Raw genomic sequence first — 23,657 nt, 5'->3', positions numbered from 1 at the left:
GAAAATGAGTTCTTCAATTTAAAAGTGCTTTAGTATATGACCTCACTAGGAGAGCCCTAGTGAAGGTGATGAGGCTGAGTTTTCCGTTCATTCTGCACAAATTAATCCTTTTTACAGCTAATAAACCTCAGGAGTATTTCTTTTCTGCCTTTAGTCACAAAGCAGCATTGCAAATTTCAGACAGAAGGCACCCTTTTTAATTTCCATTAGCTTTCCAAAACAGAGTTACTTCTCAGAGAGAACCCCCCCCGAACCCCCTCAGAGGACTCGCTGGGTCCTGGGTTTGCTGTCAATGAACTGATGGAGGACTCAGGTTTTTAGCATCTTGTTCTAATGTTTGCCAGTGTACCAAATCCTCCCTCGAGTTCATCCTGCTTTTTTTGTCCTCATCTGCTCCGTATTAGGAAAAATGCAGGTCCTTGCCTTCTAGCTATTCATTCCTGCCCTAGAACTCTCAAGACATACGAGGAATCACTTGTAATGAAACCAAATAGCAGTTCATTCCCCAGCACTGGAGCAACTGACTTTACAAATCTCCCTTTTATAAAACTCTTTCCAGTCATTACCCAGAAGCACACCCTGAAGTCACGGACCCAAGTGGAGCTGTGCAAGAGCTGCTGCAATTTTAGATGTCTCTCTTTTTTTTACTTGCAGGGTCAAAAAGGAAAGCAAGGAGCACAGGGCAGTGCAGGGAGCAGGGGCTCGCCGGTAGGTGAAAAATCAGTTTTCTGCCCCAGGAAATGCTGTCTGGGAGCTCCTTCTCTAATACCTTTTGTGATTTTAGGGCATCCTTGGGCTACCAGGTCCTCGAGGAGTGGTGGGAAGGCAGGGTCAAGAGGGTGCCCCTGGAGTGGATGGAGTGCCCGGGAAGGACGGCGTGCCTGGGATGCTGGTAAGCTTCAACTGCAACCTTGTGGCATGGACAGCAAACACAGCCTTGGAGCTGGAAAACTGGAAGATAGCACAGGACAAATTATGTGATCCAGCTATGGATATTCCACTTTACACGTTCCCAGAGTAGATCTACACATATCACTTGCACACACTGCCTTTGCCTGACCAGATCTGTAAATGAAGTGGGGTTTGTAGCCTGACAGACACTCACATGCACACAGCTCTGTCCACATCTGCAAACCCACCCCTGCAAACCTGCCCCCCTCTTGCTGAGGGCAGAATCCCACCACTCCCCTGTCCCCCCAGAAGCTGTGCAGAAGGGGAAAGGGTTTTGTTTCATAACCTCTTGTGTGTTTCTTTCCTAGGGAGAGCAAGGTGACGATGGGGAAGAAGGTGTGACTGGGATGCCAGGCAAGAGAGGGAACCCCGGCGTGCCAGGACTCCCAGGGGCCCAGGGACCACCAGGATTCAAAGTGAGTTTCTGGCTTCCTAAGATGCTGCTGTGAGTGATTCAGTCTGTGAGCCTGATGCCTCTGAGCTTGAGCTCTTCAAGGTCTAATATAGTCTCAGCTCCTGCTGCCATCATTCACTTAGCTGGAGGCTCTGTAGATCTTTCTTCTCATCCATCCATCCATCCATCCATCCATCCATCCATCCATCCATCCATCCATCCATCCATCCATCGTCCATCCATTTTCCTGATGTACACAGCAGCTGAATGTCCCAGAGACATTTCCACCCTTACCAAAGGAGCTCAGGAGCCTGCAGACACACATATTTACACTACAAACACTTGAGTCTTTTATCATTAGAAACCTGGCTAGAAAAAACATGGAGAAGTTGCAGAGGAACTGCTACAGCCTGACTGTAGGATGTCCAGAATGGACAACTCCGTGGGAGATTCAGGTGTTCTACTGCTCTGCAAGACCTGAAATGCTGGAGGGAAATTTGTGCTGCTTGGTTTTTAGCATATTTACTGCTTAGAATGACTGGAGCCAGTATGGGCTTGGAGATCACTCTGGGTGGAAACAGGGACAAGCTGCTTTTGTGGCCTTGGGGTTTCTTCCTGGTCCTTGCCCTGATCCAGGCTCCCCACAGGATCTAAACTGGACCCACAGCAATTCAGTCGTTTGTGGAAAGACTCTGTAAATAGGAAAACTCTGTAAATAGGAAGACTCCAGCTGGGTTTGGAGAGGCTTTGGGATCTGATTTAAATTAGGGCTCCATAGCACATCGCCCTTGATCTGTCACTTGCTGCCCTCCAGCTGCCTTGGGCAGTACAACAGGAGGTGACAGAGATCCGTGTCCTTGTCACACACTCACACCCTGCCTCCAGGGGAATTTGTTGCCCCTTTTCCGGCTGTTCCACCATCCTAGGCTCTCCCTGCCTTTGCTCCTCTCTCCCAGTCTGCCCCAGACTGAGTAGCTGGAGCTTGTGCTGCTCCTGGCACTTGGCAAGGGGGAGAGGTGGGGAGCAAAGTGTGGTGCTGGGTGGCAGAAGGCCCTCTCTGGATTGAAGTGGTAGGGTTAACACTGGGGAAAATGTTGGCTTTGCAGCCTCTGGGTTGAAGTCCTGCTCTTGGCATGCCTTCAGCATTTTCCATGAATTAATCATCAATTGCCAGCCTGCTGGGGGAAGAGATTATGGGAAACTGCAGGGCAGACGAAGAATGTAGGAAGTGCAAAGAGAAGGCTCCCCTTTCTCTCCCTACCCCCATGCAGGTGGGACAGCTCTGCTGAGGCTCCTGCTCTGAGGGCAGCCCAGGAGGGAACACAGCCATGCCCACCTTGGTCTCACCCTGTGCATCCTGAACAACCTGCCTCAGCAGACCTGGGCCATCCCCTGATGGAACCCCATTCCTGATCCCAATGAGCCATCATTCCCAGCCTTCCATCTATGGCTATTTCAGCTGAGTGCTGTTATATTTAGCTCCCGTCCTTTGGAATTACTTGAATTCTGTTCTTTTTAGGGTGAAAGAGGATTGCCTGGACAGACTGGCCAAACAGGGAAGCGAGGATCACCGGGAGGAACGGGCCTTCCAGGGAGCCCTGGGGAGCCAGGAGCCAAAGGACAGCCGGTTAGTGGTGGTGGAGCTGAGCAGAGCTGACTCCAGGCTTCTCCTGCAGGAGAGGGTGCGGATCCAGGCTTGGACAGCAGGGTGATCCCGGGGAGGGGCTGTACAGGGGAGCCCATATCCAGCTTGAGCATGGTTCTAGGAGAGGGATTAGGACTGATAGGAAACAAGGCACAGAATGAACCCAAACTACCTCAGCTAAAATGCACTTGTTTGGCTGTTTTATATAAAACTTAGTGCTCACAGTTTTCAAGCTGGAAGGCAGTAACCAACAGCATCATATATCATTTTGTCATTGATCATGGATCAGTCTCACAGATCATTTTGTCTCTGTGACACAAGTGACACATTCCTTTGCCCCATATTGTCACTGCCTGATTTGCTGCAGGACCAGTGACCGTGTCCCTTTGGCTGAGATGACTCCATGACATTTAAACCCTTCTGACTTTCCATGTGCTTTTGCCTGAAATTCCTCTAGAAAGAAGGCTTGGTTGATTTTCCTAATGCAGGAAAGACCTCAGTCCCCTATTAGTAGCAATTTTCCTTTCCAGGACCCAGAAATGGGCAGTTAAATCAATTTGTATCCTTGGAAAGTTTCTTACGCTCCACCAAGTCCAACCAAGCCCTTTCTTGCCAAGCATTTTCTCACTCTCATGGCCTTTTTCAAGGGAAAACTTCCTAACAGTGGGGTTTCTAGGCTGATGCTGGAACAGCTGTGCAGTAAAGGGGGTGGAAGCCCCATCACTTGGGTAATTCACAACTGAGTGAACAAACCATTGTATTACACTCCAAAAAGCACAGTCAGGGTGGGTGAGACAGTCCTGCCAAAAGGCCAAACAAGCCTCATCTGTCTCTGATGTTCCTAACACGGGAGAAGAATCATCTGATGAAGGATTCTGACCCCTTTGTTTTTTTAAACGTTGAATCATCTTGAATTTTGACATCTGAGAAGCCCAAAAATATCAAAGGATGACCATCTCCAACATGGTGAAAGGAGGATGTTTACATAAGGACATGCTACCCAGGGTGGGTTTTTTATTCTCAGAGTACATGCTATGTGCTGATTCAAGCTTGATGGTCTTTCAACTATTTTATTATTATTTTTCTTACAAAATTGAGGGGAAATCCCCACAGAGTTGAATAGGAAAAGAATTAGGGATATGCATGGTTTTCTGGGCTTGAGTGGGAGGTTATGTTGTAAGAACATGCATTTTTTAACAGCTTGAATGAGCATAGTTTGAATTAGTAGGTCAGTCCAGATTGTATTAGAAATTAAAGAGGAGCTTGTTTTAAAGAGCTTTGAGGCTGTTATTTTGCAGCATGAAATTCCAAGATCAATCTCAGAGTAGATGCTCTGCATCCTGCTTCTGCTGGGCCAAGCCAGAGAAGCATCTGCTAGGAACAGTGTAGGTTTGCCTCCCATTTTGGGGGCAAAAAGGTGGCATTGGTGAGATCTAAGGGATTCAGGTGATTTGCTTCTAGCCTGATGTTTGTGTAGCTCCTCCTCCAGGGTTTTTTCATTCTTCTTTCTAATTAGTCCTGCTTAGACTGAGGGATACTCACAGATTTCTCTTTCTCTGGAGCTGCTGAACTCGTGGTGCATCTCTGAGTGACATCTCCAGCCATCAGTGTGGATTTACTGTTGTCCTTTGTTCTTGTGTTTGTCTTGGCTCTCACGTGCAGGGAGACTTCGGTGAGGCAGGATTCCCAGGGATTGCAGGACTGTTTGGGCCAAAGGTAAGAGGCTGCTGGTGTCCAGTTGGTTTTCTACTCTCACTTTACTGGGGAGAGGTAATGCCACACTTGTTGCATTGCTAGCAGCTGTGCAGAAATGATGGAAGTTGAATTTTGATCCCAGCTTTCTTTAGTTTATGAATCTTCATTTGTTAAATGAGTGTGTGCTTACATATGCTTTGTTGGAGGAAAAGGGCTGCCCTAGAGATTCTGTGGCTGTTTTCCCCCTTTCTGACATTTGTATTTCCAGCATCAACCATCAGCCTGCACCTGAGACACCGATGTGCATCCCTAACACTGAGAGCCTTGACTTGAAATTCAGGCTCATTTTATCACCATATAATTTCCCTGGTGAAGAGGAAATTGTTTTCTGTCGAGAGTAAAAGCCTTGCAAAACAGGAGTGGGGAAAGAATTTACAACAAATTGGATCTTCCCTGTCCCATAGACAAGAGGCAGCACCCCTGTCCTTAAAGCAGAGCTCTAAGCATAAGCACATAAACAGGCATAAAACATAAAAGGGCATAAACACAGGGTTTGGTTATTTAGTGGACCTCACATCTCATTTTTTGCTTGCAGGGCCCCCCAGGAGACCTTGGGTTCAAAGGCATTCAGGGACCACGTGGGCCACCGGGTCTCATGGTGAGTGATTTTCCAGGTTTTGGGTTTGGGAGGATTTTCTTCCTTCACCCCCATTTCTGTGAGGCTCCAGGGGCTGTGAGGAGCACAGTGCTCAAGGCCATGGCACCACCTCTGAGCCACCACCCTAGAGGGTGACCACACCTGCACAGGGCTTGGAGACAGCCACGCTGCACAGAGCACTCCAGCTACACTGAAATCCTTCTATTTATGGAATTTCTGAGGTTTAACAAGGCTCATGACAACCACACTGGGAGGACTTGTCTCTTTGGACTTGCAGTTGGAAATGTTTTTTTTATTCCAGCTACAGCAAATACCACCACCAAGCTGCTGAAAAGCAGCAAAGGTTCTGAGTCTTCCCTGAGTCTGCCCTAGTGAAAATGACTGTCAGGTCCCGTGTGGTGGTTCACAAGTCTTTTCTTTCCTAGGGAAAAGAAGGAATTATTGGTCCTCTGGGCATTCAGGGTCCCATGGGAAGCCCTGTAAGTATCCACACTTCTTTCCTGCCTGTATTTTTTAGAAGAGTTTAAATGCCTGAGATCCAAGATGTTTGAGTGCAAGTAACCCCCAAATCCTGCTGTAACCAAGAAAACAAAATGGGTTTTAAGATCAGCAGCTTCAGAAAAGTGCAGGCTTAGTCTCTGGCTGCATGGACAGTTGCTGGAAGATTATTAGCTGAAAAGTGAGGAGCAGCAATACAGAAGTGCAAAGTTTTCAATAGATTGGAAAACAAGAATGTTATTGCAGATTTTTGAAAGCCAGATTTTCCAAAGACCTTGGCCTGGGGCAGGGGGAAACACATTTAAATATTTTTTTTAAAAACGTATTAAACTGGGAACTACTTGATTTTGGGAAGTGTTGAAAATCCCTGCCTGACCTAAAATGCCAAAGGCCCTGAACACAGATGAAAGATCAGGTCAATGCTTTGTGAAAACACAAGCATGGCACCACTCAGAGCTTGGTCCAGAGGCTGCAGAGATAAAAACCAGTAAGACAAACTCAAACATTGCCGAAACAGCCAGTAATGGCATTATTTGCTTTGGGATGGGGAGGCCAATATGACAACCTGAGCTGATGAGTTAGGGATGAGTCCTTGCAAGGAGCTTCTGGGGGCAGCAGCCAGCAGGGCAGCTTGTGCATGGTCAGTGACAGCCACCTCCTGTGCTTTGCAGGGGCCCAAGGGAGACAAAGGCAGCCGTGGGGAGATGGTAAGTGCTGGTCCCACCCCAGGTGCCCCTAAGAGTGGCTTTGAACCATCAAGAGTCACTCTGGGCTCTGCTGTGACCACAGGGTGCATCAGGCTCCCACGAGGGCAAGACACTGCTTACAGATGTGTACACACATCCACACCACTCTGCTGGTAAAATTTCCATTTCCTTAACCCAGCAACGCTTCACCATGCTGTCCACAACTGTGGCATCTCCAGTACAGCACCCAGCCCTTGCCTTGGGAACAGCACATGGGTGTACAGGGAGATTTGGGGTCAGTAATGAGCATTTTCTGACAGCTTCTGCACTTTTTTTCTTTCCCCTGCAGGGTCTTCAAGGTCCACGGGTAAGTATCTGAGATCCCTTTTTCTGAGTGATATCTTGTATTTAAATAAAACAGTTGCTTTTAGCACGTGTAAAGCTGCAGGGTGGGTAATTGCACACCTGGAATGGGATGAGTACCTGGCAACATGGCATTAGTGACAACTGAGGATCTGAAAGGGCTGGGAACAAGAGATGCAGCAGGAATAGACCAGGTGTAGACAGATGTACCCAGAGCAGGGACAAAATGGGGCCACCCCTGTCTTTTGAAAGTTCTGAGGGACAGGCTCCTGTGAGGTGTCAAAAATCCAGCTGGGAACAGATTCCTGCTGGTAAAAACCATGAGAAATGGAAATAAAAACTGGAGCTATTTCACTAACTGATGCCACTCTGTCTTTAGGGTCCTCCAGGCCCACGAGGACACCCTGGCCCTCCGGTATGTATCTGTGGGAAGAGTTCATGATTGAAACAAGCTGAAATGATTGCCATGATACTCTCCAGAGGGACTGCTCCCTCACTGGAAATTATGGCTTAGCCCCATTCCTCATATGCAAAACCATGTGTGTGAATGGACCAGTGTTTCTCGTGCTTTAGTCCAAACCATCCCCAAGAGTTTTATAGAGAGAGCATTGCTGCCTCTCTCGCTTCTCTGCACTGAGGGGCTCCACAGGAACAGGGATTTCAAATGGCTGAATATGTGTGCACCAGTGACTGACCAACATTCTGGCTGATGCCCCTTTTTTCCTCTGATTTCCAGGGACCGCCAGGAGTTCCAGCCTCTTTTGTAAGTTGCCATTCTCTGTATGTTTGCTAACAATGATCACAAGTCCTGCAGAGCCAAGGTGCTGCTGGGGCCTTGACAACACAGGTCCAGCAGGAGATGCTCTGTTAGCAGAGCAGTGCTTGACTGCAGCCTCAGATTGAGCAGTGTTTTCTTGCATCAGGGCATGCTCAACTTCTAACAATCTCAGTTTCCATCTTTTTCACACCACACCAGCAACAAGATGGCTTTCGGGCAGCTTTCCAGACACTGATCGACTCCAACACCGCGCTCAAGAGAGAGGTACGAGGGCATTTTTTAAGTCCCTGGTCTTTGCTTGGGCTGGAGACTGGGAATGGTCTCATCCGTGCTTTCTGTGTGCAGAATGTTTATACAAAGCCCTGATTTGTCACCGTTCTAGAGGAATATCTGGAATTTATGCAGGCAAAAGTCCCACTCTGTTGTGTCACTGATTTGTGAAGCTTCAGACCTCCTGACTTTGCCATTGTGACTTTGCCAGCAATTCAGCACTGTCCTGTTTGGGACAATACAAGGCCTGTGGCTCACTGGCCCCAAGCTAGCACAGTCTGTCTTTGACCACTGATTTTTCTCAAAATGATGTAGAAACCCTTGTGGTTACAGCCCTCGGTGCCCCCGAGGCACCCCTGACTTGCCTTTTTTTCTCTCCAGGGTTACCAACATCCAGACCTTCTCATGCTGGACCATGGAGGGGAGATCTTTAAGACTCTACACTACCTCAGCAACCTCATCCAGAGCATCAAAAGACCCCTGGGAACCAAGGAAAACCCTGCCCGCATCTGCCGGGACCTCATGAACTGTGAACAGAAGATGACCGATGGTAGGAAGCCCCAAATGTGCAAAGGCTGTTTCATGTTGGTCTCCTTCCCTGGGACCAGTCACCAAGAAACCCAAACTGTCCTTTTGTCACTCACAGAAAAGGTTAAGTGTCCTTGTTAATCCCCAAATCCTCCCTTTCCTCAGGTACCTACTGGATTGACCCAAACCTTGGCTGCTCCTCAGACACCATACAGGTCATCTGTAACTTCACCAACGGTGGCCAGACGTGTCTCAGCCCTGTCACTGTCTCCAAGGTAGGCACAGCCCAGGCCCAGAGCAGCATTTCCCAAATATTTACACAGCCTGTGTTGGGCCAGGACACTGGACAGTGACCACAAGGACACAGCACACAGGTTGGGGGAGCATTAGTGCAACTGTAACACTCAGAACTGCTCTGGGGAGTTAAAAAATACACCTAAGGCTCAAGACAAAGCCCTGTGTTCCAGTGATGTTTAATGAACCCACAGCCTTAACATGATCAGTAACTTCACAAACATGCTGCTCCCAAATCCTTTATTGACTTGGCTTATGTTTGGGTCACTCTTGCATTTTGTTTCCTGCCACCTGGAGAACTGAGGTCAGCCTAAATACACAAGTTTCCAATGATATTATTGCTATGGGATTTTTGTTAAGGAAGTACCTGTACTAAAAATACAAATAGGAATATCTGGGCTCGTTTGCAGATGAACTGGAACCTGCTTTGCAGGTGTATTGAGTTTGAAGTTTACATTCCTTTCCTCCTACTTAAGGACCTCCTAGTTTGTTCTGCAAAGCAAAGGACCTGCTGTGTCCCCATGAAAACTTTCCAGAAGGATTTGGCATCTGGTCCTCATGCCCATATTCACATCAGATCCAGCTCTGGACACTGGTGCAGAATGAAGCAGAGGACAGGGACCCCCTTGCTATCCCACCCTGCACTAAGCCTGCTCCCCTCAGCCCCTCTGCAGGGTGCCCCTGTGACCTCTCTGTCACCTTACAGCTGGATTTCGACATCGGGAGAGTCCAGATGAACTTCCTGCGACTGCTGAGCTCGGAGGTGGTGCAGCACATCACCATCCACTGCCTGAACACCTCTGTGTGGCGGGAAGGCTCCTCTGAGACACCCTCGGAAAAAGCCGTGCGCTTCAGGGCCTGGAACGGGCAGGTGTTTGAGGCCAGTGGGCAGCTCAGGCCAGAAGTGGCAGCTGATGATTGCAAGGTATGTCGCTGTGAAAGAGGGAGGAAGAAGTGGAGAGAAATGCCAGAGCCCATTCTGAGGCTCAAGTAACACCTGTGCTGTTCATCCTACAAGGGAGAAGGGTCAGGTTTACCAGTTCTCCACTAATTTTCCAGTCCAGGATGCTGTAGCAGCTCCTGTGAAGCAGATGGCCTTCAAACAGTAAAGCAAAAGATGAAATTCTGAAGTTACTTGTCACGGATAGCAGCAGTTAAATGACAGAAGGGGGAATGGCTCCCCATGGGTGCTGACCCTGGTTCTTGTCTGGTGCCACGCGGACTGAGGAGGCACAGGGCTGCATCCAGGCTCACAGCATTAGGAGTTTGTCTTGGTGGTACCACTCAAGCTCAGTTTTCATCAGCCTGATAAAGTGTTCCCCAAAATGCTCTCTAAACCCACCCCAGCCCTTGTCTCACAGAGGGATTTTCAGGCCTGCACCTCACGGAACACGTTCCTTTCCAGCAGGATTGACCCCCTGGCTCATCAGCTTTCTCTCTGTCCCCCCTCCCCACGCAGATCAAGGACGGGCGCTGGCATCGGACCCTCTTTTCCTTTCGGACACAGGACCCTCAGCAGCTGCCAATTGTCAGCATCCAGAACCTGCCCCCCTCGGAGCCAGGACAGCAGTATCACCTCGAGGTCGGCCCTGTCTGCTTCCTTTGAGCCAAGCCATGGGACCCGGGCTCTGAGGCTCCAACCCCACCATGGGCCTGTCCTTACAGGGGCTCTCCCCCTCTCTGCAGCAAGGACAGCTGGGCTGTATCCTTTGGGCCAGCTCTTGCTCCAGCCTTTGGCTCAAGGTCTCCAAGAACCCATGATCTACTGAACTCAGCCAGTTGTTGAAAGGAGGAGGAACAAGGACGTGGGGGAAGCGGGCATCAGTCAGGACGTGAGCAGTGAAAAGGGATCAGGGGACTGGATGTTGTGGTTCCACACACAAAGCTTTTTCCATGACCAAAGAAAACATTGAGAGAAACCTCAAGCAACTTGCAGCGTGTGGGTTTTTTTTGTTCTTTCCCCCCCCCACCACCACCCACCCACCCATTTTTGTCTGGTTCCTGAGTTACCAAATGTTCTTTCCATTGAGAAAAAATGATTAAAAAATAGAGCTTCCCTCTCAGAGCTTCTGGACAGCCACGTGCTGCATCAGGTCTCCCAGGCGGAGCTGCAAGTTGAATCTGGCTGCTCTGTGTACAGGAAGCATTTTGATGTGCAATATTAGAAGAAACAAAATATATATATTATATTATTTAAAGCAAAAAGAAAAAAAAAAAAAAAAAAAAAGAAAAAAAAAGCCAAGTTCCTCCTTCCATGAGTTTAATCAACACTCCCTCTCAACGTGTGGTGTTGGAGTAGGGGAGAGCAAAGAAGGGGGAATAAAAAGAGGAGAGGGGAAGAGATAGGTGCTAAAATAGAGAGAGGGAATGGGCTCATCTGATTTGTTTCTACCTCTCACTGTGAAATCTCTGGTGCTCTTAAAAACATGTGTTTTTTTATATATATGACTTTATTTAAGGTTGTGAAGGTGCTACAATGTCTTGCCACAGACCCAAAAAAAAAAAAAAAAAAAAGCCCCATAGAATCAACTCTCTGGGAAGAGAGGAGATTGTGTTCTACAGTTAAATCAGAGAAACAGCCACCTTAAAAGGGATCCTTCAGTGGCCATGGGTGTCAATAACACAACTCACACCACAGCCAACATCGCTTATGGGATAATTTACAAGCAAATTTGCTTTTTTTGTTTTTTAATTCATCAGCACTTCACTGCTTTGGGAGGGGAGTGAGGGACACAGCTCATCTAGAACTGTTGAGCCTCAGAGAGCTCCTTTGGAGTTGGTAGAGTTGGGCTGTACTGAGTTGCCCACACGACTCCCTGGACTAAGCTCATGTTTAAACCCAGCTCTGCGACTCTTCCCTCGGCCCCTCTGTCAAGACTGACGTGATGGTACCTTGTTTCAGAACCCAGCCAAGCTTGGAAGGGTTTTGTTCTGTTAAGTTTTGTAGAAATTTAGTCTCTATATGTAAATTTGGAGGATTTTTTTTTAAAGAGGATAATTATGATAATCTTTAATTCTATAATAAGGAATAATATTGATGTAATCAGAGCTGTACTGTATCAGAAACTCTTCAGTGCCTGTTTGGAGTTTTCATGTCTCATATGGACTATGGATTTTATTTTTTTGAGGGGAAAAAAATTATCTGTGAGTCTCTCTTTGTATATTTTTTTTTGTCACTACTGCCTGCTGGTTGGTTCCCAATCACCATCAGAAAAGGTTAACAGGATCTTTCCCTAATACCTCGCCCTCCACGCAGCCCCTGCCAGAAATACCTCATCCCCAGGCCAAAATCAGCACCACCCATCACTCACTGCCACCCTGCAACCCCCCATACTCCAGATCACTCAATTTCTCATCCCATGCCATTGGTTTTGTGTTTTCTCAAGGCTGCAGTTACCATTTGTTCTCCTTAAAGCTTTTTTTTTCCTCCTTTTCTTTTTCTTTTTTTTTTTTTTTTTTTTTAACTTTAAATAAATATTTAAAACTGAGGCAATGGAACAGGACTGGAATGGTTTGGTTTTTTTGGTTTTTTTTTTTTTTTTTCTTCAAAAGAAACTAGGTAGGCAGGAGGTACAGAAATACCCCATTTCCCAGGGGTTCCCCCAAGTGATCTGAGGAGACAAACCCACACCCCAAACCTTCCTGTGATGCCAAATGCACAACAAGATTGGGATCACAGAAAGAAAAAGGAAAGAAAAAGGAAAGGAAAAAATAGAAAGGGGGAAAAATTGAAAGGGAAAAAAAATGGAAAGGGAAAAAATGGAAAGGGAAAAAATGGAAAGGGAAAAAATGGAAAGGGAAAAAATGGAAAGGGAAAAAATGGAAAGGGAAAAAATGGAAAGGAAGACATAGGGTGAAATTGGGGTGGGGGAAAAGGAGGAAGGGGGAAAACTAAGGGAAAGAAAAGGGGAAAGATGAGGGCAAGAGCAGGGGGCAAAAAAAAGAGCGTGGCAAAGGGAAAGAAGGAAGCAAAGGGGAAAAATCCTGGGTTTTTTGGGACAAAAAGCAGAGGAGCTGCCTTGCCGGTGCCGGTTGCGACAGGGGCAGCGGGAAGGGGCTGAGCCGTGTTAGCCCAGCCCTGCTCTGCCCCTTCCCGGCACCGCCGGGCGCTGGCACCAGCCCCGCTCTGGCACCAAAGCCCGGCTGCCCCCCCGAGGCACAGCTCCTGAAGCAGCTGCTGAGGGCAGGGTGAAAGTAAACATGTCTAATTAATTAATCACCACACTTAATTACGATGCCAACATGAGGGGAGCTGTACGGCGCTGTTGAATAGGGAGATGCTGCATCTAAAGAACTTGTAATTTACAGCTTTTAAGAGGTCTGAGCCCACTGAGTTCCCTACCCCATAGCCAAGGCCCCTACCCCATGGAATCCCCCATGGAATCCCCCAAGGAATCCCCCATGGCATCTGCCCTCCCAAGAGCACACGTGAACCCTCGTGCAACCCCGTGTCCCAAGGGGAAACCAGGTGAGTGTGGACCAAAGCTCTCAGAGCTGCCAGCCAGCCATGTCCATGAGGGTTTCTTTGCCCCGTGGAGGAAAGCCATGTCCCGCTGCCCTCAGTGTCCCCAAGGTCTCCAAACACACCTGAAGCTGCCGAGCACTTTGCCAGGCACCCACAAAATTAATTGCAGTTTCTGAGAACAAAAGCCTGCATTGGGGAAGCGTTAGGTTGGGGGGGGGTGGTTCCTCCTTCTGTGCTGGAGAAATCCAAGATGTTGCAAGTTGAATTTCCTCCACCTGCTATTGCTTCATGCCTGAGCAAACAGCCCAGCAGCGGAACGGGGACGTTGGTGCTGGGGATGTCCAGTGGTGCTAGCAGCCCTATATAAGGGACAGAGCTGAGCAACAGCCCGGCAGAGCAGGAGCATCCTCCTAGACAGCCAGGAGATGTTGGCCACCCTCACCCTCTTTCTGGGGCTGCCCCTGGCCCTGGCCACCGAGCCCCAAAGCTGTGCCCCGCTTGTCCCGATCACCTTCGACAACACCACCATCCCTCAGGTAAGCCCTGTCCTCAGCCAAGGCCCCCATCCTCTCCTTTCCTGTCAGCACCTCTGGCCCTTATGGATAGGGGAGGAGGTCATGGCAGGAGCACTGGCAGCTCAGTGTTTATCTCACTGCCTGTCCATGGTTGTTTTCCTAAAAAAAAATCCGGACTGCTGCACAGGGAAGGGGTGAAGCCTTGCAGCTCTGCACCCATAACCTCACAAGCAGGCACTTTTGGGGGATCCTGCTTCTGTGTCCTTGCCAGCCAGGCTGGGCAGCACCACCCCAATGCCTCAGCACTCCATTTTAAGTCCTTCAAGTGATGGTGGCACAGGTCACGAGTCTCCATCCTCAAACCCTTCACTGTATAAGCAGTATTTATTCCCTTGGGAGCTTTTAATGGGAGGAAAGCAATGACAGCATGGCCTGGAGCAGGAGAAGCACCATTGCAGAAAAAACTGGCCATCCTGGGAGCTGGAGCACTGCCTTAACAGAAAGGGGACAAAACCCAGAGACCCTCACCCAGCCTGGATCCTGGCCAGGGCAGTCACCTACACCTGCTCCTGGCGGTGGGACGTCAGACACAGCGTTTGCTTTCACTCACGGGGTGTCTGTGGGTGAACCTGGCACAGCCCCTCCAACCTTCCCCACTCTGCTCCCCTCTGCAGATCCTGGGACAGTGGTTCTACATCACCGGTGCCTCCAGGTATTCCCCTCACCTGGCAGAGCTCAGGGCAGTGACATTTGCGGCTTTTTCCTTCTCTCCGGGCAGTCATGAGGACGAGCTCAACTGCACCGAAATCATAAGAATGTAAGGACAGGGATTCATGCCTGATCTGGCTCCCCCATCTCCAGGGGCATTTCTACCCTCTGGTGTCATCCTCGGGGCTGAGACACCCCACAGATTCAGGGCTGGAGAGCAGCTATGCCACATTTATTTAAGCTCTGCAGTCCTGCTCATGTTCCAAATCCCTCAGGTTTGGTTGGGACAAGCTTGGGGATATTTGCTCCCTCTGACCTCTCTGCCCCACAGGAATGAGACGTGTGTGGTGAAGAACTCCAAGATCCAGGTCTTTCAGCAGAACTCCACCATGGCACATGGTAAAGCTCCACTGTGGGATGGGATGGGGGGACTCAGCCAGCCCTTGAACCCTCCTGCTTCTGCCCCCCAGTATGTGGCACCCTGAGCCTTTTACACCTAAAATCATGTCTGGAGGTGGGGGGAAGATTTTCTTCCACCACACAGCACATCTATGGCAGTACTGTGGGACCAGAGTGGTCCCCACTGGGATGAGTCACAAGGATGAAAGGTGATGAGCCTCAGCATGGGGTGGATCCTCACCAGTGGGGAAATCTCACTCTCTCCATACCTTCCAGTTGCTGATAACAGGGTGGTTTCTATGGCCAGACTGATCCAAAGTGACAAAGACCTGCTGATCCTGAACCACATCAACATTGACTTCCCAAGTCTGAGTCTCTCAGGTGAGCAGATGCTTCCCCAGGGACAAATCAAAGGGCACAGATATCTCCAGTCCTCACAAGCAGGGCAAAAAGCCCCTTTTCCCCTGATATAGAGAGGGGAAGGATGGAGACAGGCAGTGACCTCCCATCTGCACTACAGGGATCACCCAGGAGCAAAGCAACTCTAAAACTCCATTTCTTTCCCTTTCTTCTCCATTTCTCTGACAGCACGGACACCCAATGTGAGCAAGGAGCACATGGAGGAGTTCAAAGCCCACCTGCAGTGCCTGGGCTTCACTGAGGAGGAGGTGTTCTACACTTCCACAGAGGTACAAACCCCTCCCCAGGGTGGATGAGCCTCAGGCCAGGTTCTGTTCCCAGCTGGGGTGGGGGTCTGGGGGGAATGTAAATTTAGTCCCCCAGCACAGCTTCCCTGCTGTGCATCCCCACTCCCCCTTCGAGCCTCCTACCCCAGCCATTCCTGGTGGTTCTGGGGTGAGGGAGCTCCAAGAGCTGATCTCCTCTCTCCCCAGCATGCCTGTCCCCTGCCCGGGGATGAAGACAATGTAGATCCTCAGCTGGGCTAACCCCTATGGACTGGGTCAGCTGCTCCATCCTCATCCTCCTCCAGGCTCAGCACAGCCTCAGAACCTTTATCTTATCCATGTTTTGTTTTTTCCTCCTGGATTAAACACCCAGTTTGACTGTTCTCAACTGGGCCCAAAATAAACTCCTTCATTTCAACCACTGGCTGCTCCTGCTCCATCTTCTCTGGGACACCCTCCTGCCTGCCCTGCCCATGGTGCTGCATCTCCAAACCCACCCAGAGATGTGAAACGCTCCAGACAAAACCCAGCCAGGGCCAAGCGTGGCAGTGGGCACAGAGGCACATCCCTCATGCCAGCTCTGTGCTGGCAGGGGACCCTCCCAGCCTCAGGACACTGGGACATGAGCACCCACCCATCAGGGTGACAGACAGACCTGCCAACCCCCTCGAGTCTCCCCCACCACACCACTCTCAGCACCTGAACATCCCCACCCTCCATTTCCAAGCCAAATCCCACAAGGTTCCATCTACACCACAGTCCTGTGCAGAGGTCACTGCAGGGTGGGGTGACAAGAGGGGACACTGCACCTTCCCCAGGTCTCACTGAGGAGGGGAAAGGGGAGAGGATGGGGAAAACCATCACCCAGAGCCAGACCAAAGTGTTCAGGGAGGCTCTTCTGCCAGAGAGGAAAAGGCACACAAAATGCCAGAGAAACAAGACCTGCCTGGCTGACCACACAGAGACAGCAGCAGGACAGGGAGGGTCCGGGAGCTGCACAGGGGATGTGTCCAACAGGACAGGGGTGACCTCTGAGGCCCATAAGCACCGCTTTTAAGGCCAGTTTTGGCAAAGACTGCAAAAACACCTTCTCTTCAAAGCCCCCTTGGGCTTTGCCTGAGACTGGGGTGGGGGTCTGCAGCCAAACCAGCACGGGGAGGGTTGCACATCTCAACAGCAGAGCAAGAGGTGAGCACGGCAGCTGCTCACAGGGGGAAAAATGGGCAGATTTAGGGCAGGTTGAAGTTTAAAATGCAGTAACTGCATCACCAGCAGCCCACTCCTACCAGCACTTGCCGCCAGCAGCCACATCCGAGGCCGGGGCAAGTGCCAAGCACGCGGCTCTTCCCTGGGCATCGCCCCCAAAAGGCACCGGTTGCGACACGGGTGCAGATCCGGCAGCCCCGGGCACATCCTGTCCCCTCCCAGCAGAGCTGCAGGAGCCAGCAGCGTCAGTCTGTCTGTCTGTCTGTCAGTGCAGGACCGTGCTCGCTCCGTGTGCTCGGACAGCCATGGGCACGCCCGGGCTCTTGGTCATCCTGGGGCTGGCGGCGCTGCTGCTGCCCACCGATGCTGTGCCCTGCGGAGCCCAGCGCCCGGACAGCTCCACGGCCTCCAAGGTAGGAGACACGCGGGGCTCGGGCTGCCCCACGCCTGCAGTCAGCTTCAGGGTGCTCTGCTGTGCCTCGCTGTCCCTTGGACAAGGGCAAAACCCCACCTTGTCCCCCAGCACATCTGCCGAGGTGCTGTCAGTGAAACATCTGCAGCAAACCCAGGGAAATGTTTGCTGGAATTACGCAGTTTGCTCAGGTTCCCAACAGTGACCTTGCAACAAGGCGGGTGGGCTGGGTATTTTCTGGTGCAAATCCCCCGCGACAAAGCCGGGCTGTCCTGACCCTGCCGCACCACAGCCGGCGCCAGCACCCTTCCCAACCCCCACACTCAGCTTTTATTTTTCCCCCCAGTTCATTTGCAAATATTTCACCTTGTCGCTGCCAATGCAAGAGCCTTAGCAGAATATCAGAGAACTAGCAGCACTATCAATTTTGCCACGGGGAGGGTGGAAATCTCAGGGTTTCTCCTGCAAACCCAGCAGCTGTCACCAGCTGTCCCTCCCTCCCTCCCCACAGCTGCTGGGGACGTGGCTGTACGTGGCAGGGGCTGCCCAGTTCCCCCAGCACCGCGTGGAGATGCTGCTCATCGACCATGCCTTCCTGCGCTTGGAGCCCGGTGCCAGCGGGCAGGAGCTGCTCATCAGCCACTACGTGGCCGTGTAAGATGCAGTCCCTGTGCCCTCAACCCATCCCCTCCCTGCTGCAGCCCTAAAATCTTCCAGCACGAGACCTGAGCACGGTTCCAGATTGGTTTCCCCAAAAGGAGTTAATTTCTCCTGCCTCCTCTGTGCAACCTCTCCCCCATCCCCTTTATTTACTCATTTATTTCAACAGACCGTTTTGCAGGGCAGAGGTCTCACAGGCATCAAGCCATGCAGGCAAGGAGAAGACCTCTGCAGGGGAGGAGAACTTTCCAGAAGTCCCTATGCCATGGCTGCTGACTCTGCCAGGCATCAAAAGCTGTTTCCCCCACAGGGTCAGAATTTCAGGGCATGAGTTTTTCTGTGCCAACACAGGCAGCACTTTGAGGTTTCAGTTATTTCAGGGTGGAAAACGTCTGGTGGGGGAGCAATGGCAAGGCTGAGACCACGAGCTGCCACTGGAGATCAGGCAAAGGCACGAGAGAAACGCCTTGATTTTAACAGTGGGAGAAGTTAACCCTGAGGAGGAGGTGGCAGGTGCCCGATGCAGGGCTGGGGCTTTGCTGGTCCTTCCAGACAACTGCATCACCCCCTTCCCCTCTCTCTCCAGGGGGGACCAATGTTTTACCAACAACCTCACCTACCTGGAAGTCACTGCCGGTAACGCCACGCTGGTGAAGCACGGTGAGCAGCACGGCTGGGGTTAACACCCAGCCCTCATGGACTGAGACACACAAAGGGCCCATGTCTCTGCTTTAGTTTATCCTATGCATTTTATTCCAGAGTCTCTGCCTGTTTGAAGCCTGGTGAGCTCCAAACAGCTCCACAATCCCGGGGGCACCCAGGTTGTTCCTGCTCCTGGGGCACCCCAGGGATCCCAGCCCTGCTGTCCAGCCACATTAAACTCACAGGGTAATGCTGTGCCAGGAGCCAACCTGCTCCCTGCCCTGCAGGAGAGCACCATCCTGTTTGTGAAGTTATTTCACAATCCCTTGGGGGAAGGAGGGAACACTCATGGCAGGTTTCAGTGAATTAATGAAGCCTCTTGTTCTGAGTTGCTTCCTCCTTGCTGAGGAAGTGGGGTGAGCCAGTCTCGGGGTGGGAATTGCAACCCCCTGGGACACAGTTTGCACTGACCCCTCATACCCTGAGTCCCAACACACCACATCATTCAGCACATTCCAACAGCAGGACAGGAGCTGGGGGACTTCAGCTCTTTCACACCCCAGCCCCATTTTCAAGAAATACAACTTATATAAACCGAGAGCCAAAAAAATTACCCTATGTCAGGACCTTTTTACTCACCTGCTACTGAAGGTTGAATCACTGTCCACACCTGGGCTGGAGTTTATTGCTGCTGCATCACTGCAAATCTGAGTTATTGTGTCTGTTCTCTCCAAGCCAAGACCCAGCAAACTGAGGGGATGCTGATGAACATGAGCTCTGAAAACCTTTTGCTCATCCAGTACCAAATGCAGAGGGAAAGGACGTATTTGGGGCAGTATCTCTACGGTATGAAACTCCATCCTAAAGTCATTTACAGCTATCACGGCACACCCACACACACAGTTATCAACTAAAACCATACAGCAACTTGGTTTCACCAACAGTCAATGACTTTCCTGAGACCCACACTCCAGGGGTCATGGGATTTGCAAACCCCATTAAAATCCCACATCTCTTGGCAGAGCAGGAAAAGCAAGTTAAAGACCAAACCCACTTACACCATAAATATTCAAAGAACAGGAAGCAAATACAATTCAGCATCGATATAATTGTAAAATCTCAAAATTTTCAAGCCAACCATGATGTTTCAGTAATGTTTCAGTACTTACCTCCCAGGGCAGAGCACGTGGCTTTGCAGTGCTAAAGCTGATCAGATTTAACCACAAACCCATAAAGCAGCAGTTTTGACCCTGATAAGGCTCCTCATCATCCTGCCAGGCTGCAAAGCAGTTGCTTAAGAGATTTTGAAGACAGATATAGAAAACTGCCTCCATACTCTGCCTTGGTCCCTCCTGACACCCCAGGAGTATCAAACCATCCTGCAACCCCTTTAAGCATACAGGACCAGAGCTGTTTGGGAGAGGATTAAACAAGTGATGCCCAGGGTTGGTTTTGTTCAGGTGTGTTCACTGTGGGGGTGAGAGACCCCCACACAGACCACATCCACTGGTGGGGAAGGGGGGCAGCAAGGACAGGGACGTGGCACAAAGGGCTGTGCTGAGGCCACCAGTCCATATCTAACACCTGACAACTCCTTCTCCTCCTCCAGCCCGGAGCCTGAGCATAAGCACAGCTGACAAGGAGGAATTTGAGCAGCACGCCGAGTGCCTGGGGCTGAGGGCAGAGCAGATCGTGTACGCGCCATGGAAAACGGTACTGAGCACCCTGGGCCACCACAGCCCCCTCCAGGCAGGGCTGCACCTCCAGCTGCCAAACTGGGCTCTTGGAGACACATTTTCAAAGTGCTGGAAATTATTTAGAGGATTAAATAATCACAGGCTTGCTTCAGCCGAGGTTTAAAATAGCACCCCTAAAGCAAATGCCCGCACCTGAGCATCTCCACTGGGAACCCTGGTAGCAGCCTGCCTACCCCTGCCAGGGGGATAACAGGCAAGGGGGTTTTGCCCTGAAGTTACTGATTTTGCCTTGAAACCCCAGGTTTTGCTCCCTAGCAAAGACCAGCTGCCCCCAGAAGCTGCAGAAAGGGCAGGAGGCCCCAGGGATTTTTTTCCTTCAGGTTTTCCACCAAAACATTAACCAGTTCCAGTTCTCACCTCTGCCACCCAATTTAAGACATTTTATCCTGTAAATGAGCCAGACCTTGAATCAGCTTGACAGCTCTTTGCAAAGTGAAGGTGAAAAACAGCTTACCTTTGCTGCTCTGTCCTGGTCATCTGCTCATCCATGTCAGCAGGCTCTGAGTTCTCAGAGGTGCCCAAAATCCCACTCCAAGCCACCAGGCTGGATCCAACATTGTCCCCAACATTTCTCCAGCCTCAAGAGGCTGCTTTGAAAACTGCCCCACAGGTTCAGGGGAATGGAGGACAGAGACAGAGAGTGAAACCCTGGGAATGGGGCTGCACCTGGGGCTGGGGCAGGTCTCCTCTCCCATTTGGCAAATGAGCAACACCTGGGAGGCAGAGCCCAGCTCCTCTACATTAACTGCATGCAGCTGTGGGCTGGGGGTTGCAGTCTCTGGATCACATTTAAATTTGGGCAGAATGAGGGGAATTAGGACAGTCTGTGCTTACAAGTTCTGGTGCAATTGGAGTTGGCAGTTACTGGCCAAAGTAAGCCACTGCACCTGAGGAGTAAAAAAACAACTGAACAAACACAGAAAACATTCTGGGGCCTTTTGTCATCAGGCTGAAGAGGGTGAATGTGAGCAGAGCACAGGAGCAGACTCACAAAGCCCCATGTCAGCTGCAGGCATCAACAGAACTTAACCCATGCAGAGTGCCTGAGCAGCACAAGCTTTTTACTTATTTCCCCCAAAGTCTGAGTTCCCCCTTTCCTTCAGAGCACACATACTCCAACTTTGCCCCAGAAACCTGGTTTCCTCTTTCCAGCACAGACATGGAAAATGGCACCAGCAGGAGCTGAGCACCCGGGCAAGCATTTTCTGTGCCTGGGCCAGCACAGGGAAGCCTTCTTAGACAAAATCAGCTAAAAGAAAAAAGGAAAATATTTCTTGAGTATATTCTCAGTTGCTGGCACCTTGGCAGATTCACTTACCCTGCTTTTGTTGTTCTGACAGGAGGTGTGTCAAGTGAAAGAAGCCGAAGGCAGCAACAGCCCACACCCAGAGCCTGTGGCTGCAGTCACAGCATCACCTGCTCCAGGTACTCCCTGGCCTGGGAGTGCAGGGAACTGACCCCACACAGGGCAATAAACGTTTCCTTCAAATTAGATACAATTTGATGCCAATTTTTTTGAGAGCAGAGGGTTCTGAAGAGTTCAGAAGTGGGGTTTGCAAAAAGAGAACGAACAGCCAATTCACCTTGTGTGTCATCCAGCTTGGAGTTGGGAGAGTCAGCCTGGAGCACTGAGCTTGGAAAATGCTCTGCCAAAAAGCAGTGCTGCAATGCAGCAGTAAGAGAGACCAGCCAGGAGAGGGCAATCATAAACTATTTTAAGTAAGCAAAACAAGCATTTGAGGAGTAACTGGAATACAGAGAAGGCTGGAAACTTAGCTGTAACTGTAGAGCCTGAGGAAAAGGGGGCTTAGCTAAAAGGGACCACCCAGTTCTCCTGACAGCAGCTTGACTGCCAGGTACCCAGGTGGGACAGATGTTCCTGCCCAAAGCCTCTGGACCAGGCAAGTGCTCCCTGATAATGTCCATCCACAGCTTGCTTTGCACACCACGTCTGACACTGACAAATTATCCTCCTGCCAGAGGGAAGGGGTGCTTACCCCACCCAGCCTGGATTTTTAATTTTCAGAGAAAAAGTCACCATTTCTCAGCAAGCTCAATACCCTGGAGATGAGAAGTGCCAAGGATGACATTGCTCTCCATGCCTCCAGTACACCCCTGCACTCGTCAGGCACCTCATACACCAAAGGGGGGTCAGCACCATCAACTGCCACTGTAAAAGTGGGCAAATTGGACAAGAGACTGCTGCTGCATGTCTGGAGAATAATTCACTCTCAGCTCTATCTTCATAATTAAGCACTGAAAATATCTCTCTTCCTTAAAAAGGAAGAGAATGAGAAAAGCCAGAGGGAAGGCAGCAGCGAGCTCTGTGACTCCCTCTGGAGCTCCAGGGTTCTCTCTTTCTGCTCTGCCCCAGACAGAATTTCAGTGCCTTTGGAGTGACTGCTCTAGCAAAAATGAATTTTACAAGATGACAGAATCATTAAGGTTGGAGAAGACCTCCAAGGTGACCAATCCCCACCTTGTCAACCAGACCAGAGCACTGAGCACCAATCCGGTCAGTTCCTTGGACACTTTCCAGGGATGGGGACTCCACCACCTCCCTGGGCAGCCCCTTCCAATGCTTGACAAATCTTTCAGTGAAGAAATTCCTCCTGATGTCTAATCTGAACCTCCCCTGGCATAGCCTGAGGCCATTCCCTCTCCTGCTGTCCCTTGTTCCCTGGGAGCAGAGCCCGACCCTCACCTGACTGCACCCTCCTGTGTCAGGGAATTGTAGAGAGAGGTCTCCCCTCAGATTGCTTTCCAGCAGGATAAGCAATATAAAAATTAAAATAAGTTCAGCCTGTTCACTCCAGGTCTCGAGGCACAGGTACCCAGCCAGCTCTTGCCTCATCCACCTCTTTATCAGCTTGTGATGTGAAATAACTCCCAAGCTCTCCAGAGGGCAGGGGGGCTGAGGGGAGGCTGGCAGCAGCCTCCAGTGCTGCGGTTCAAGGACCCATCTCAGCTGACACCGCTGGGGAGCTGTGGCTCAGACTACAAAAACCCCGACTTCATGAGTAGATTTAAAGCTGAATAAAAGCCTTGGATTACAGTAGGAGACATAAGGAACAAACAAAGCCAGCCAGGCCCCCAGAGCAAGTTTTGTTAACCAAATCAGAGGCCACTTGCACTACCAGCTATGGCTCCTGAATGACCTTCAAGGCTAGCTCCTGGCTGGGTTGTTATTAATGAAAAAAATTGTACAAAAAGCCTTTATTTTGCAAATGGTATAAGCCAGGTTCTTTCAAGGGGATAATTGCACTGCAGAGCTTTCAGGTTTGTTTCTGGGAAGTTCACATCTCTGAACAGAGTGTTATGGATACTGCAGAGGTGAGCAAAGTCCAGCAATACTCAGAGACAGGTAAACAGAGTCTGAACATCCCTGACTCATCACCACTATCGTCAGCCTTGATCTTGCTGGCTTTGTTTTTAAGAATTCTGTTC

At 50.3% G+C, this 23,657-nt stretch overlaps 3 protein-coding genes across 5 annotated transcripts in view; all 3 read left to right on the top strand.

Annotated features, from left to right (window-relative positions):
- The window catches only part of COL27A1 (collagen type XXVII alpha 1 chain), a 141,486-nt gene extending 129,238 nt beyond the window's left edge, over window positions 1-12,248 (top strand). For 2 of the 3 annotated variants that reach the window (XM_053962226.1, XM_053962225.1), the window contains 16 exons: window positions 655-708; window positions 785-892; window positions 1,260-1,367; window positions 2,865-2,972; window positions 4,653-4,706; window positions 5,281-5,343; window positions 5,769-5,822; window positions 6,513-6,548; window positions 6,877-6,894; window positions 7,270-7,305; window positions 7,627-7,653; window positions 7,867-7,932; window positions 8,320-8,488; window positions 8,632-8,741; window positions 9,467-9,685; window positions 10,220-12,248. In XM_053962226.1, the coding sequence (XP_053818201.1) occupies window positions 655-708; window positions 785-892; window positions 1,260-1,367; window positions 2,865-2,972; window positions 4,653-4,706; window positions 5,281-5,343; window positions 5,769-5,822; window positions 6,513-6,548; window positions 6,877-6,894; window positions 7,270-7,305; window positions 7,627-7,653; window positions 7,867-7,932; window positions 8,320-8,488; window positions 8,632-8,741; window positions 9,467-9,685; window positions 10,220-10,366 (1,377 nt within the window). In that variant the 3' untranslated portion in view covers window positions 10,367-12,248. Of the gene's footprint in view, window positions 1-654; window positions 709-784; window positions 893-1,259; window positions 1,368-2,864; window positions 2,973-4,652; window positions 4,707-5,280; window positions 5,344-5,768; window positions 5,823-6,512; window positions 6,549-6,630; window positions 6,701-6,876; window positions 6,895-7,269; window positions 7,306-7,626; window positions 7,654-7,866; window positions 7,933-8,319; window positions 8,489-8,631; window positions 8,742-9,466; window positions 9,686-10,219 lie in introns of those variants that run through there. The other variant, XM_053962228.1, reaches the window with a different exon arrangement.
- A 1,373-nt stretch (window positions 12,249-13,621) lies between these two features.
- On the top strand, window positions 13,622-15,951 carry LOC128798577 (alpha-1-acid glycoprotein 1-like). The gene is made up of 6 exons (XM_053962251.1): window positions 13,622-13,761; window positions 14,415-14,557; window positions 14,780-14,847; window positions 15,124-15,228; window positions 15,436-15,536; window positions 15,741-15,951. The coding sequence occupies exons 1-6, from the start codon at window positions 13,651-13,653 to the stop codon at window positions 15,792-15,794; spliced, it is 582 nt and encodes a 193-aa protein (XP_053818226.1). The 5' UTR covers window positions 13,622-13,650; the 3' UTR covers window positions 15,795-15,951.
- A 990-nt stretch (window positions 15,952-16,941) lies between these two features.
- On the top strand, window positions 16,942-21,702 carry LOC128798714 (alpha-1-acid glycoprotein-like). The gene is made up of 6 exons (XM_053962489.1): window positions 16,942-17,152; window positions 17,663-17,805; window positions 18,398-18,471; window positions 19,189-19,299; window positions 20,063-20,166; window positions 21,551-21,702. Exons 1-6 carry the CDS (start codon window positions 17,045-17,047, stop codon window positions 21,665-21,667), a joined length of 657 nt encoding a protein of 218 aa, XP_053818464.1. The 5' UTR covers window positions 16,942-17,044; the 3' UTR covers window positions 21,668-21,702.
- Window positions 21,703-23,657: the final 1,955 nt, after the last annotated feature.

This window comes from Vidua chalybeata, chromosome 21, assembly GCF_026979565.1.
Source record: "Vidua chalybeata isolate OUT-0048 chromosome 21, bVidCha1 merged haplotype, whole genome shotgun sequence".
In the NCBI taxonomy this organism is placed as follows: domain Eukaryota; kingdom Metazoa; phylum Chordata; class Aves; order Passeriformes; family Viduidae; genus Vidua; species Vidua chalybeata.
The sequence above is the reverse complement of the archived record's forward strand: the minus strand, read 5'-3'. Positions and strand labels throughout refer to the sequence as shown.